The sequence below is a fragment of the Nanorana parkeri genome, unplaced genomic scaffold (assembly GCF_000935625.1).
Source record: "Nanorana parkeri isolate BGI_ZX_2015 unplaced genomic scaffold, ASM93562v1 scaffold957, whole genome shotgun sequence".
NCBI lineage: Eukaryota > Metazoa > Chordata > Amphibia > Anura > Dicroglossidae > Nanorana > Nanorana parkeri.
The window spans coordinates 400,563-414,953 of NW_017307225.1; the positions used below are offsets into that span (position 1 = coordinate 400,563).

The 14,391-nt window shown below is 38.3% G+C and overlaps 1 protein-coding gene across 1 annotated transcript in view; it reads right to left on the bottom strand.

Annotated features, from left to right (window-relative positions):
* Positions 1 to 1,621: 1,621 nt before the first annotated feature.
* Positions 1,622 to 14,391, bottom strand: part of RORB (RAR related orphan receptor B) — a 128,392-nt gene continuing 115,622 nt past the window's right edge. Inside the window, exons 8-11 of the mRNA XM_018566523.1 lie at positions 11,174 to 11,281; positions 9,782 to 9,892; positions 8,368 to 8,480; positions 1,622 to 1,777 (exon numbers count right to left, since the gene is read on the bottom strand). Coding sequence (XP_018422025.1) covers positions 1,622 to 1,777; positions 8,368 to 8,480; positions 9,782 to 9,892; positions 11,174 to 11,281 — 488 coding nt within the window. The remainder of the gene's footprint in view (positions 1,778 to 8,367; positions 8,481 to 9,781; positions 9,893 to 11,173; positions 11,282 to 14,391) is intronic.

Below are 14,391 nucleotides of genomic sequence, written 5' to 3' on the forward strand. Positions count from 1 at the left end.
ATACTCAAGACTGACACAGAAAAAAACTACAGAGCACCCTCAGAAATATAGTGCTATAGAACCTCATGTTACTTTGAGCTCTACGCACATGTGCTATTTTAATTATCTAAAAAAGGTATTGTTGGCTATAAAAGGGTTCAATAACAAATGCTTTTAAAGATATAAATCTACAGGTGCAAAGTTTATATAAATGTATACTTTCCAAATGACTATGTCTAGGGCCTACTGAAATGCCAATAAACAGCATTATTTTTATGATATCTGAAGAGGCAGAACTAGCTCACAGGGCATATGGGTTAAAGCCTTTTTTGAGAGTAGTGGACCTACTTCCTTTAGGTAATCACATTGTCAAGCAGACAATACATACCTTCTACATGTGGCAGATTCTAGCCCACTAGGTTGCAGATTTCTAGTGATAACCATGAATTCATCATAGAAGCAGTGTTTGTGAAGTTTGTGTAGGGTTTAAGTAAATCTGCATTTTTATTTTAAAAGGCTGAGAATGATAAGACCCAGATGCTTTCTTAGATGACCAGTGCTATGGGTAGGGGGGAGTCACAAATGTGCGTTTGTCTACATTTACACAATAATGCCATGTAAGTAGTAGTAGCTGTGGTATGCATGTATAGCCATACAAATAATGGTTTAATTTGAACTGGACCTAGGTCCAAAATGATCTGCTATCAGTGTAGTGACTATGATAATATTGCAATGATTCGGTTTTCTGTTTCTAACAATCAGCAGTTTATCTGAAGTACAAAGATATATATACTTTAAACCATTCAATAAAAATATATATTTTCCTTTGTAGATAAATCCTGCTATTTTTGAGTTAACAAGAGTAAGTGTACATTTTACAATCATGGCTTTTGTGGAAGAAAATCTGAAGGAGATTGTGTTTTGCTAAAGTATTACATTACACACTCGGCATGCGTGATACTCTACTAACCCAAAGTGGTGTATTACCATTTGGAAGGTGTACAATACATTGGCAACAATTATTGTTTAAACAATGGCTTCGCTAACTGAAACTTGATTGCCCAAACATAAATACATAAATTCAAGGAGGGTAAAACACAACATCATCAATGAAAGACAGAAAGAAAAGTAGAATTTATTGTATAATATAGCATTACACAAATGACATAGAAAAAAGTCAAATTTAAATTAAATTGGAAATAATCCAGAAAGAAGAGTAATACTGTAGAAGTACATATTCTTCTTGATATCTACAATAAAATTCTATAAATTGTTGTCTCTCAAATTATATATAAAAAAGTAAATACACCCAGTGTTCTATATAATAAGATAGATGCTTCAGCTACCAGGGAGTTTGCAATACCTTTTTCATTTTGCCCCACCTCTGGCAACTAAAGTGTTAAACGATCAGTTCCAAAGGAAAATAAAATAGTTATTAAAGAAGAGAATGAGAGAGCCTCACTCAGAGGTGCGTATTTACATTCTTCAAACTGTAGCGGTGAAAAATAATTCTAGTAAGTGCAGGACATTCCTAGTGCTGCTGTAGTGATGTTTTTTTGTGGTTTTTGTAAGTCCTTTTGAGCACATTTCTTTTGTCTTAGTAGTGATGCATTCCATAGCTATGTGAAAGATCCAGCTGTCTTCACTTGCAGCCAGTGCTTGAGTCAGGGTTAAAAAGCTCCTTGTACAAAGGAGGGAACAATGTATTCACTATCTCAGGATGAGATTGCTTAAATACCTGCAGCTTCTCTCCGTGTAAGTTGCAAAGTGCAGTTATGTTTGGTATCTTGGCTATTAACTGTGAAGAAAGGAAAAGAGTGATTACAATTACATAAGCAGGATGCTCAATTTCCAGGTTAATTGTAAGTTTAAAGGTACAGTTCACTAAATCACCCTTATTTGGGAAGGTAGGGGGGTGGGTAATATAGTGCGGTGTGTACATACTATTAAAGTTGGTATAAACAGTAAATGAATGACATTTAGTTTACTAAAGCACAGAGTACCATAAACAATTGTTTTTCCTTTTAGAAAACACTGGTCTCCATCCTGTTTGCACCTCAGTACTGCTGATCACCTGAAGCCTCTTTACAGCCAACTTTCTGTCTACATGCATGCACTCCAGTAGTGTCTGCATGTCATTGCTCATCACTGGCTTTCTGATGATGACTATACCAGAAAATGTGAAATGGGTGCTTAAAGTCTTCACCAGAGGTGCATGTGACATGGTGAGACCATAGATGAGCAACTGGGAGACAGGCACAGAGAATTGTCACCTTATAACAGGAAGTGCCGGAACTAAGACCCTAATGCAAGTTCTGCAGGTATTATTATTCTAAAAAAAAGCTGCAAATCTAAAAAGATTGAAAATAAGTTTTGAAATTAAAAGTAACATTTTAAAGAGTTGGTCTACATCTATTTCAAAGCCATGCTCCTATTTCACACAGCACTATCCTGAACACTTCCATGGTTCTGGTGTTCTACGGTTACCCCTGCCTGCAGCAGATGTCACCCTTCTATTTAGGTCAGCCTGCAATCTTTAAATATCAAAGAAGATGGAGCTGTGTGGAAATGGTATCTAGAAGTGCATTTAAAGTGTATGCAAGGGTATGCCTTCTTTTCTTAAAGGAGAACTATGAGGTGAGTGCTTTTCACTCACCTCATAGTTCTAGCCGACCTGTGACAATGAGACTGTCACAGGTCGGCTCAGTAGATCGGGAGGCAGAGCCAGCTGTCACTCACGCAGCTGTGCGGATCCCGTCATCTAAGTCGGGATCCGCTCCGGCGTCTCAGTATACCGCGAGCTGGAGCTCGCGGTATACTGAGCTTAGGGTAACGGGAGGACGCTAGTTTGTGTCCTCCCGTTACCCTAAGGAGAACTATGGGGAAAAACACTGACCCCATAGTTCTCATCTAATTGTGTCTTTTATCGTTTACTGTTTTACTTCTATATCTCCTACTATGTTACTGGTGATTCTGCCAGAAGTAGTCTTCTCCAGAACTTCCTGCCATTGGTTGAAAATACTTGCTCCCAGGGTTTTAATGCAGGTGCAGCATTGTCACCTTATTTAGCGTGCTTCTAATCAGAAATACATGCTCTACGCCTGCACATTCGGCCTAAGTTTTGGCTTAGAGACCTACCCATTTACCCCTCCTCTTCTTCTGCAATGCCCACCTGCTCGGCTTGACACTAGGGGACAGACCAGCAGAGACCGTGTTGTCAGACTGGCATGGCCTGTGTAGTCCAAAAACACTTATGGCTATGGCCCATGCTAATACCTGGGAATGAACTTCAGTTTTGGCTCAATCATCATTTCCAGTTGGACCCAAGTCCTCCACAGTCTGAGCAAATGGCATACTAATGCTGCTGTATGTGCCAATAGCTACTAATTGCCAACACACCAATGCACTTCCAGACCTCTTCCTAAAATGGCTTAGAACACCTAATAATTGTGATGTTCTTATTTGCTAGCCTCTTACGTATAAGGTTCCCAGCAGCTTTTGTTCAGTGTGAGTTGGAGCAGACATGGGGTAGTTCAGGCAAATATAACAGAATGCAGGAAAAGCTAGGTGCTATTACTGGTGCTGATTACTGAAAATGTCCATCTATATTTAATTTGAGTCACAGGCACAGTAACAGTGTGTTACACAGTCCCATAGCAGATTAGTGAGAGATTACAGAGTGTTTCCAAGTAGAGTTAGATGTGCTGGGTATTGCTGAAAACATTTATATCTACACTGAGTCACAGACACACTGTGGTTTGCAAGCTCCTATAGGGGGCTTGGGATCAAACAGGGTTTTCAGGAAAAGTTTGATGCTGATGTATATTGCTGAAAATGTCTACATTTACACCAAGTCACAGACATAGTGGGGGGAATTTATCAGAACTGGAGCAGACAAAGTCTGGAGCAGCTGTGCACTGCAACCAATTAGCTTCCATCTTTTATTTTCAAATCTCAACTGAACAAACTGAAGAGAGAAGCTGATTGGTTGCCAATGGCAACTGCTCCAGATTTTGTCTACTCCTGTCCTGATAAATCTCAATGTATCCCTCAATGTATTTTGCACTCTTATAGCAGATAAGGGACAGATCAGAAGTGTGTGCAGAGACTTTGTTTTTTTTTGGGGTGTGTTTTTCTATTTCATGTTTTTATGTTTTTTTTTTAATTCAGTTAGATGGAAGAAAAAAGGAGAGTTAGGATTTCATGTTCAGTAAAAGGTTTAAAGACTGTACTCATTAGAATGTTTTTGCGTGAAATAAATACACTGTAATGTTGATTTTTTAACCCCTTCATGACTGAGCTTGTTTTCAGTTTCTGTTCGTAAATGACTGGCACACTTAAAGTAGGGTATGTTGGGCACCCTCTGAGATGGTGGCAGTAGAACCCCAAGATTTCCCCCTTGTATTGGGGAAGGGTGAAACGCAGCCCTAAACTTCTTCCTCCTCCTCATTGCCAGCCCCACCAACGCTCTTACTTCTCACCACCACAACCCAAACCCTCCTCCTCCTCACCACCAGCACCTGAAAACTTCTCTTTCCCGCCAGCACCTCAACCCTACTCCTCCTCGTATTCCTCCTCCACTACCTGCTCCATCATGGCATTCCACATGCTGGTGGAGGGCAGAGATGTTTTTCTGGGAAAAGTAGTGGCAGCAGGCATATGGTTATCTGAGTAAAATAATGACATTGTGGTGTAGCACAGGCCACAAAACAGCCATCAACAGGGTGTTAGGTAAAGCTGGCATGAAGACGCTGAGCATGAGAGTAATTTACCATTTTTTTCTTCCACAGCAGCAAAGCAGAGGTCTGTGGACCAGCCCTGGGGACAGCAGCAACTCACATTTCTGCCAACTCCTCATAGCCAGAGACGGGGAGAGGCCAAGCCCAGCAGAGGAGAAGGGCGCAGGAGCAGCACTACAAAGGCAAGTGGCTGCTCTGTGCTTTGAAGCAGGATGAGAATAAATAAAAATCGCAAAATAAATGGTTTCTACATGACCTTGCACCAAAAGAAACAGCTGCTATGCACCTTTGAGGAGAAAGAGAAGGAGGAAAAGGGAGCATCAGCAGGGCTAAAATAAATTAATGCAATGTGCCCTTGAGGAAAATGGTACATTAGTAGTACTCTAAATGAAAGAAGCTGCTATGTGTCCTGACTTGTCTGAATAAAATGCTGCTCCCACTGAGCTCTTTGGTACATAGTAATGTGTTTCCTCATGCATGTGGTACCCAAATGGCTGATACTTTTACTATGGTTGATACGCTGCAGGCAGAGGCTGATGGTAGCAGATATGTGAAAAAGGACCACACTGCAGAGCTGTTTCAATTAACTTCCTATTCAAGTGCTCACATACTGTCCTGATACTAGCCAATGTATCTCAAGCACATAACTGAAGTCTATTTTGGAATATTTTGCAATTAATTGTGGATATGAGGGTGGCGGGAGGTGTGGGGTTATTGGAATGTGATGTTGTAGTTTTAAAGTGTTTATGTTTACTATTTTGCCATTTTATTAAACTTTTAAAACAATGCATTGGGTTACTACATAAAAGAAGAGCACAAACTATACTATTAAACTGTTGTGGCAATGGCCAATTTATACAAAAGTAGCTTTTAGATACGTTGTGACTGCTGCTCACACTGGTCAATTCATGCCTGTTACTGCTGGATAGAAAAATCATGTCTCATCAAAAACTACCGGCATTTTTTTTTTATCAGATTGGGGTCCTTCTGCTGCTTTTGTCTAAGTCAAACCAAAATGTAAAATTAAAAAAAAAAATGAGTAAACATGCAAAATATGTGATGCGATAGCTGTACAAATGGGCAAATGTATGTTCTAGGTCCACACCCCTCTTTCCCATAGACTTTATTGGGGTTCGGATTTAAGTTTGCAAATTTTAACATTTATGTTGGGTTTGCCGAATGGCCCACTAATCAAGCCTGAGTACATATATTCATTCCTAGTCATACCTGCTGCAATGTACTGAAAAAGTATGTTTTAGAAGGAGAATTTTTTTTAAAAAGTGACACTGCATAGGCAATTGATCTGCACTTTATACTGATTTCTTTACATGAGGGTTTACATCCACTATATTGGTAGAGATATGCAGAATTTTAGCTTAGTGTATAACTATAAGTTGAAGATGAATAGTATTTATGCACTAAACTCAGTTCAACCCCTTTTACGAAAATGTGTTTAGTGCGCTGTGTTTTTTATAAACTTGTACATGAGAGGTTCAGTGTGCAGATTCGGACGGATAACACTGTATAGTGCATTACATTTTTCCACAAGGATTAAAAGCCATTTCCAACATTTTTTTTATTTAATATAATGACATAATATAATAATTCTAATGTTGTACATGTGTTTAGATACAAGTATGGATTACAGCATCAAGATAAAACTGGCTTATTCTAGAAGGCAAAACAGAGAGCCATGGGAATGTGAAAAGTGCATTAGCAACCAGTCAGTTTCAGCAAGCCAGATCAGTTTAGAAATGATTTCTGATTCTGTGCTTCTCACATTATCATTGCTCTTTGCACTTCTTGTCACAAATAGTGTAGACATCTCTGCCAGGAAGAAAGGACTCCTCTGGGGCATGGGATCTAAAAAGTAAAGGAAATATGGGTTTTGTTGCATATCACTGCCAGGTCACAGCTTGCTACACTGCTACACTGACAACAGCAGAGTACTAAGTTGACATGCAAGTGTTGTACATAAACAATCTATGTCGAGGATAGGGGGTGTTCGGGCAAAACCGCTAGACAGACATTGGTCAGGGTAGATAGTGCCCAGGGAAATACATAAATAAAACATAAAAACAAATCCAAAACAGAATCCAGATTCCTAACCAAATGTGAAAGATGTGAAAAAATTGAGAATACAAAAGAGTAAGGAACCTTGAGTTTGTAGAAAACAGAATTAATTTAAATTATTACCATGGCCTGGACAATCTTCATTGGGTTTTGAAGACCCTCTTTGTTTACAGAGGGAAACATGGGATTCCTTAAGGCATGGGAACTTAAGGACGCCTGGTCTTCACCAGGAGCCTTCAGGCAGACATGTGGGTTTTTCTGTATGATGCGCCAAAGTTAGGCTCTAAGGTATATCTAAGTGGAGACATTGGGGTTGATTTACTAAAGGAAAATGCACATTCACTTTGCTTATGTGAATGTTTACTTTGCTTAGTGAATTAAATAAAGTTTTATTTCTTCAATCATTTCACTTTGCAAAGTAAACACTCACGTTGTTAAGTGACCAACATCTACTCCTTCAGTAAACCAACCTCAATGACATGTAATCTGAGAACTGCAGCAAATTACAAAGTTGAAACACAAGAGCGTAGTCTGTTAGCAAACTTTGGTCGTCAGTGTTCACACAGGATTGTATTAAAAGCACAGGTCAGGGCGGGCAGAATGGCAACACAATGAGGGCAGGTGACAAACAAATACAGCACTCAAAGGAAAGCCAAGACTGCAGTCAGAAAAACACCCCAAATCACATAATAAATATTGAAAACATTCTGCCACAGCATTATTTTAATGAACTGAGCAGACTATATTTGAAATCTGGTCAGACCACACTAAAGGTGCCCATACACCTTACGACCATCGCAAGACTTTTGTCTTGCGATGGTCGTAAGCTTATTAAAAGATCTGCCGATCTGCCCATCTTGGCAGATCGTACTTGCGATCATCGAAAGCCAGCCCCGCTAACGGGGGGGCTTCCGATGACCGTAAGGAGGGGCGGGCTTCCGATCACTGCAAACGGGCAGTGTGCGCGTGCACACACCGGCCCGTTCGGCAGTTGTCAAACAAGCAGGCCACTAGTGCGATTCTCGGCGGGTTTTCAAGCCTGCTTGTTCGACGGAAGACGTGCAACCGTTTCTATACACTTTGCGATTGTCGTACGATCGTGGCATTTCCCGTGATTCTCGTATGATAATCGTATAGTGTAAGGCTTAGGACTGAAATTTGAGGATTGTGTTTGCCTGATAAGCTTCATTGACATACATAGGAGAAGCCACCTCAGATCCCTCACCCCTTACAGCCTTTTCTAACATTGCAAAGAAAGAATGCTATTAAAATGGAAACATGAAACAAAATGTAAAATAGGTGTTATCCCAATTTTTAAATAAAACAGTTAGTTGAAGATATCACTATGATCCAGTTATTTATAATCTTTTCTAGGGGTACCAACAAATCTGTCTAGGCCATTTGATCTATAATATACCAAAGCATACATGCAGGTATGAGACACTTTCTTTTAATTTCATTTAGAAATTAAGTAAGCATTGTTTTAATGAAATGTTAGGGTAGTAAGAAATGTGTCCACATCTGTAGATGAAACACATCTGTACATGAAAAAGCAATTTTTGAGACTGACGCATACCTTTGCCAGTGTCTCGTCATCTAGGTGATTCTTCTGAATTATATGCTGAAGTGCAAAATAAATTCTTTCTTGAAGTTTTTGAACTTTCCTTGGTTCTATCAGCCATGGTCGATCTAATGCAATACAGGAAGGAAAAATGATTGGGATGCATATGTGCAATACAGAGCAGCATATGTGCAATACAGAGCAGCATATGTGCAACAAAAGTATTAACAACTGCTTAAACTTAGATGGTGCTAAAATTATTAAATGTCTATGTGAACTAAACAAAGGAATATGTCCCTATATATACAGATTTTTTTTTAAACTGTGTAAAAAGGTATTCAAACATTTTGTCAAAAGTATTTTTGTCAAAAGGATGACCTCTCATATAGCCAGGAAGGGGGCATGCATTACTAGTTTAATTGAAAAAAAAACAAAATCATAAAAAAATAGAAACAAAATAAGAATGTTGTATTTGTGGATCCATACTCCACAATGAGACCTTAGAAGCAGATGGCGTGCAGTGCCAGTGTACAGGGTTTTGATCATTCACATTCACTAATTTCTAATTAGGTGTTATTATAGGCAAATGCATGCACACAGAAATAATCACTCTAACTTAAGCTGCCCTGTGCATGGCGGACCACCCTCTAGTAATATATAGGCCAATATAGGCTTGATCTGGAAAGAGTTGGCTATGCACAGCGACAGCTAAATCCAAAATAATGGAGTCCAGGTAGATGCTGACTACCCATATTAGTGACAACGATTAGGAATGGTTGTTTAAGAGATGGATGTACTAATGCAACTTTCTAACTATTTACATTTTTGTCTGTCATAGAGGAGGGTGTGTTGCTCTGAGGTGTGTACAACATGTATTATTGTCAGTATAGAATACACTGTAACAGAATATACAAGAATAAAACAATAAATTATTTATATTATCCAGTTGTTGTAGTAAAAATAGCCAATAAAGGTCGCAGCCAGCATTAGGGTAATTATACACTGTGGTTTTTATAATATGGAAAAGATGACTGACTTACAATATGGCTGGATAGAAAACCAGCCATTCAGATTCATAAAAATTTCAGGATGGAAAAGCATTTTAGCACGCTAACATTTCCATAATAGCGTACAGTATACTCAGGTTATATACAGTATATTTTTGCCTCGTTGAGCTGATAAACTCAGAGTTTCCATAGGAAGAAGAATCTTCTTCCACAAAATGTTACAAGCAGGGTAGGGGTAAAATAAACTATTTTAATGTGTGTAAACACCTTCATAAACAAGTACGTTAACACATCCATGCTTTTTTTACATACTTATATGAAAATATATCATTTTCAGATCTAGACACATACTTTGAAAAAAAAGGAAAGATGAGCAACATGTATAAATAGACAATGTTTGCTGTTAACATAATAATTAGTACCTGGTGATATTAATACGGCTGCAGAAAACAAGGCAATTTCCTCCTCTGTTAGCTGGAGGGAACATAAACTTTTTGCAAAGTCGAATGCTTCATTCACTAAATCATCGGAACCTGTAGGCCAAGGAAAGCAGTATGAGAGGGAGAAGCTAATCATTGTGCAGTTCTGTTCACAACACAGCTTGCCATCATGTCACAAAAACAGGTGCTAGTAGAAAATAGTATTTTGGTTAGTTAAAATCTCCAATTTTCAATCGACATCACGCAGAGAGAGAAAGAAAGAGAAAAAAAAATGACTACATCTAATTGGCTTTTAAAATAGATTTTTATATGTCTATATTACTGTTTTACCAGAGGTTATATTTTCTCATGGAACTGCAGCACAATTTAGCTATGCTTTTATTTCAGTGCAATTGACTGAATAATTGAAATGATATTTAGTATGATCATAATGCAGATAGAGCCTGCAAAAGACTTTTCCTGATCTGCTAGTCAAGGCGAAAAGTGCAAATACAGAATTCCATTGTTCATCATGAAACTCCAAGAATGATGTTTACTGCTTACAGGCTAAAGTAAGCACTATACTGACCAATATTATACTAATGTTATGACTCAACTTTTTTGGATAAAAGTATTTGTTACAACAGTGATGTATATGGGTCGTATATATGCAACGAGCTAAACAGCTTGACGATGAAATCTTTAGTGGTCATATACTTAAGCAAGCAAACAGGAGGCTTTTTTTATCGAGCATCATTTCCCTGAGTTAGGACACTTCTCTGGGTGTAAAGGTCCAACTAAGAAAGCCATAAAAATTGAGCGTACTCGAGAAATGACAAATTACACTAACACATGATGTGTTGGAGTCAGTACTTTTATAAAGAACATACCCATAAATAATGAAGAGAGAGAGTGAGAGAGATGGCCAATGTTATCAGAAAAGCAATCAAGTCTGAATATGTGCTTAAAGCGACCCCCTCAATCTAAAAAATATCCAGAATAAAGTTCCCTGAAACAGAAAAGTACTATTTATACAGAATGCAGGGCGCTCTGTGAATGGGCAAGGGTGATCCTGTCATTTTTTCATCCCTCAACCATTTACAGATCACCTTGCACCCTGTGTAATTAATACTTAATTTTTGGAATGGACAAGAGAGGTGAAAGGGGAGTGCAAAGGGCACAGAGCCTCCACTCTTACATGGGCAGTTAACCCATACAGTGCTGGAAGTTCATCACTGTGAGGAGGATCTGGGATCACAGAAGGAAGGATTATTACACCAGCCAGCAGGATGTAGGATACACTTCACTGGGGGTAATTTTTGTATCTGGTGCTCTATCCCACCCCAATAAAATATAACTAAACATCAGCTTTAAGTTTAATAATAGAATAAATACCTAATGATTTGAACATCTGCATCCCTCCATATTTTCCTTCAAATAGAACAGTGTTGTTTAATGGATTGAAGGCACGACACATTCTTACTAGAACAACTTCTAGGCAGCCTGTCAGAAAGAACAGAAAAATACATAGGAAGTATGATGGCACCACAATGCGAATAACATTAGATGCTTTCCATTATTTGGTATGTAGTAATAATGCTACAAGTGAAACTCAGAACTTTATCATTGCACTAGCCAATTATATATGAGCATGATAACTAGTAATGGCAGCATATCAGGGGTTTGTGCTTGTTTTGGAAGCAAGGAACACACTTTTAACCTTACACAGTTTTAGAAAAGCGGATAGATTTTTTTTTCTTGTAACACATAGAATAAAAATTTCCCTAAATTAATTATCAGAATCCCTTTCAATAATGATTACTTGATTTTTAATGAACTGTGTAATTTTCATTTTATATTTAAACCCACCATGAAATTATGTCACTACATATGGTACATAATAATGCATAAGAAATGCTGCATGAGTCCTCAGGGATGTAGGTCTATAAGATATTACAGAGCCTCATTTATGAAAAGGTCTTTGTCTAACGGTGCGTGTTGCCCCCACAGCATTCAATAAAATGTTCTATCCCCATTGAAATTGGTTGTTATAATATAAGATGGCCCGTCTAAGAAATTCTTTCTTTTTGGAGGTGGAAGTGGCCAGTGAATATTAAGCGCACCCTGGATCAAGTTTTATTATGGTGCATGGATTATAAACTGTAGTATGTACAGACATCTCAACTTCTAACTGTTAATCTCAGCTTAATTGTTTGTAGCGGGTTTTTGATTATAGCAAACCTGTCACCACATGGTTACTTTTACTCAAAGCAGACAACGTTAAAGGTACGGCTCTCTACTCACCTTTTCAGTGACCTGTTTGTTGCAATTCTCTCGCTTTGTACCTTTGACTGCTGCACGTATTCCATACTTCCAGTTGTGTGGAAAATCTGCTTCTTGACCACACACCATGGTTCCTCCTGCTGGCTCAGCATGTACAAACCAACGAAAGAAACTAAGGCATACGGCGGGGGTAACAGGTATTTGACCTATTTGAACAGTCAAATACCTGCGGTGGCCAGGGGAAAAACAAAATGGCTGCATTTCAACAAACCGGCTGCTGGAAAGGTAAGTATAGAGCCTTATTTTTTTTACAGGCTGTGCTTTGTAAAAGTAATGCTGTGGTGACATGGTCACTTTAAAGAAGGTTTATTTTAAAATTTTATGGCAACTGTAGTTACTAATGATGGGAAATGTCGTTAACTCGTTTTCCAAAGTCTGTACGCAGGTTGAACAGTACTACGGCTTTGTAAAATTTAGTGGAATCTAATGTCATAATATAAGGTCAGCCCCTAAGAATGTAGAATCTGCATATTCTGTAGATGTTTACTATGTTTACTCTACATGTAACAAAGAACACATACAAAATGCTAATCTTACAATATAAATGAACTATTGCTACACACTTTGTTAATATTCTAATTTGAAATATTTTGAAGAAAATGAGTAATATGAAATTAACTTTTTTGTATAAAAGAAGCATGCCATGTCCAGAAACAGCTGCTGTAATTATGAATATGAATTATGGCCAAGTACTGTGCTGCTAGCAATATTAATGTTATATGCACAAGAGCACGTTTCATTATTGCTACATGCTGTTTAAAGTTCTCTGGAGATCAGTAGATGACCTTTTTTTAAAAGAAGCATTTCATTTACTCTATCCAGTCAGTTGTTGCACAGAGGATCCTGTGCATGTTTTTATTGAAATATAAGCACTTTATCATAACCTGTTTCTATTAATTCCTATAGAGTGTGTATATACCAATATATTACATTATGGAGCTAGGAGTAATCTGAAAATGAAAAACAGTCAAAAATATGGTTATGCTTATAGCATAAAGTTCAATGATCATCTTATTTAAAAGTTCAGGGATTTAAAATGAGGAATTTGACTTTGGCTCATTAAAACCAATATTTAGTAAAGAATGTAAACAATCAGATATCTATTAACTTAAAATGTTGGCAAATGTGAACAGCCAAACTTCAGATGCAATAGAATAAGGAAAGGTTTGAACTTCTAATAATGCGTTCAATGCTGTCTGTGCCTTGATGTCCCAGTAAAAACCAAATGAAGGGACAAAAAAAGGGAAGGGATGAAAAAGGGCAGGGACGAAAAATCGACCCAAAAGGCGTCACAGACAGTAACAGAAACCTGTCAGAAAATGTAACTTTTCCTTACCCATCCAAATTCAAAATCCAAAAAAATATTTTGGCTGCAGTTAAGCTTTATTCCTTATACTGCCAAGGATGTAAGGGTTGTGTCAGAACAGAATTGCTTGCAGCAGACCACCCTTGTCTCTTCAGAATTACCTTAGGTTATACATTCATGGTCACTGCAGCAGTGTTCATTTATAGAAGAGTAATACCCTGCATGCTTAACAGTTTGAGAATGAGTGGGACCAGTGGCTGAAAAGCCACTGATCACAGCTGTACACATGCAAAATATGTGTGCTCCCTCAGCTATCCCTACCTACTGCCTGCATTCCATTGTGTGCCCTCCAGCTGTCTGCTCCAGTCCCTGTTCTTGGTACCATCATGCAGCACTTTTGGCAGCCACCCCTTCATATATGCTCAATGTGTTGCAGTGCTTCACTGCACGTGTGTTAATTAAATATTGTCACTTTCCCCATTTAGGCTCCCTGAGCCACTAATACTTTTATCAACAGTGATCCCCCACCATGTATGCCTCTAGCTTAGCCAGCACAACATACCCGTTGCTTTCCAGTATAGGAGAGCATATGACCTTCTTCTATTTAACAGTGCGTGGCTAGTGTCTGGTGGCAAATCATTGGGTCCAAGCACTATCACATGACAAAGGGGGTGACGTCTTGACTCCCGATAAACACCATCCGACACAGCAAATTTTTTTGGTGGCTGAGACTGACGAAGAAGCAGCTAGGGATCCCTGGAAAGGTAAGTATTAGCGAATCAGTTGTCGCACGCTGCAATGCTTATAGCGCTGCAGTAACATGTTACCACATGTGTTAGCCTTGACGTTTTTAGCGTAAATCCCGCATTTACTGTATAGTTTTGAGTACTGTCAGTTTTCACCATTTTTCAAAAAAGCGCAATTTAAAATTTACAAATATTTGTTATTTATTAAAATTATATTT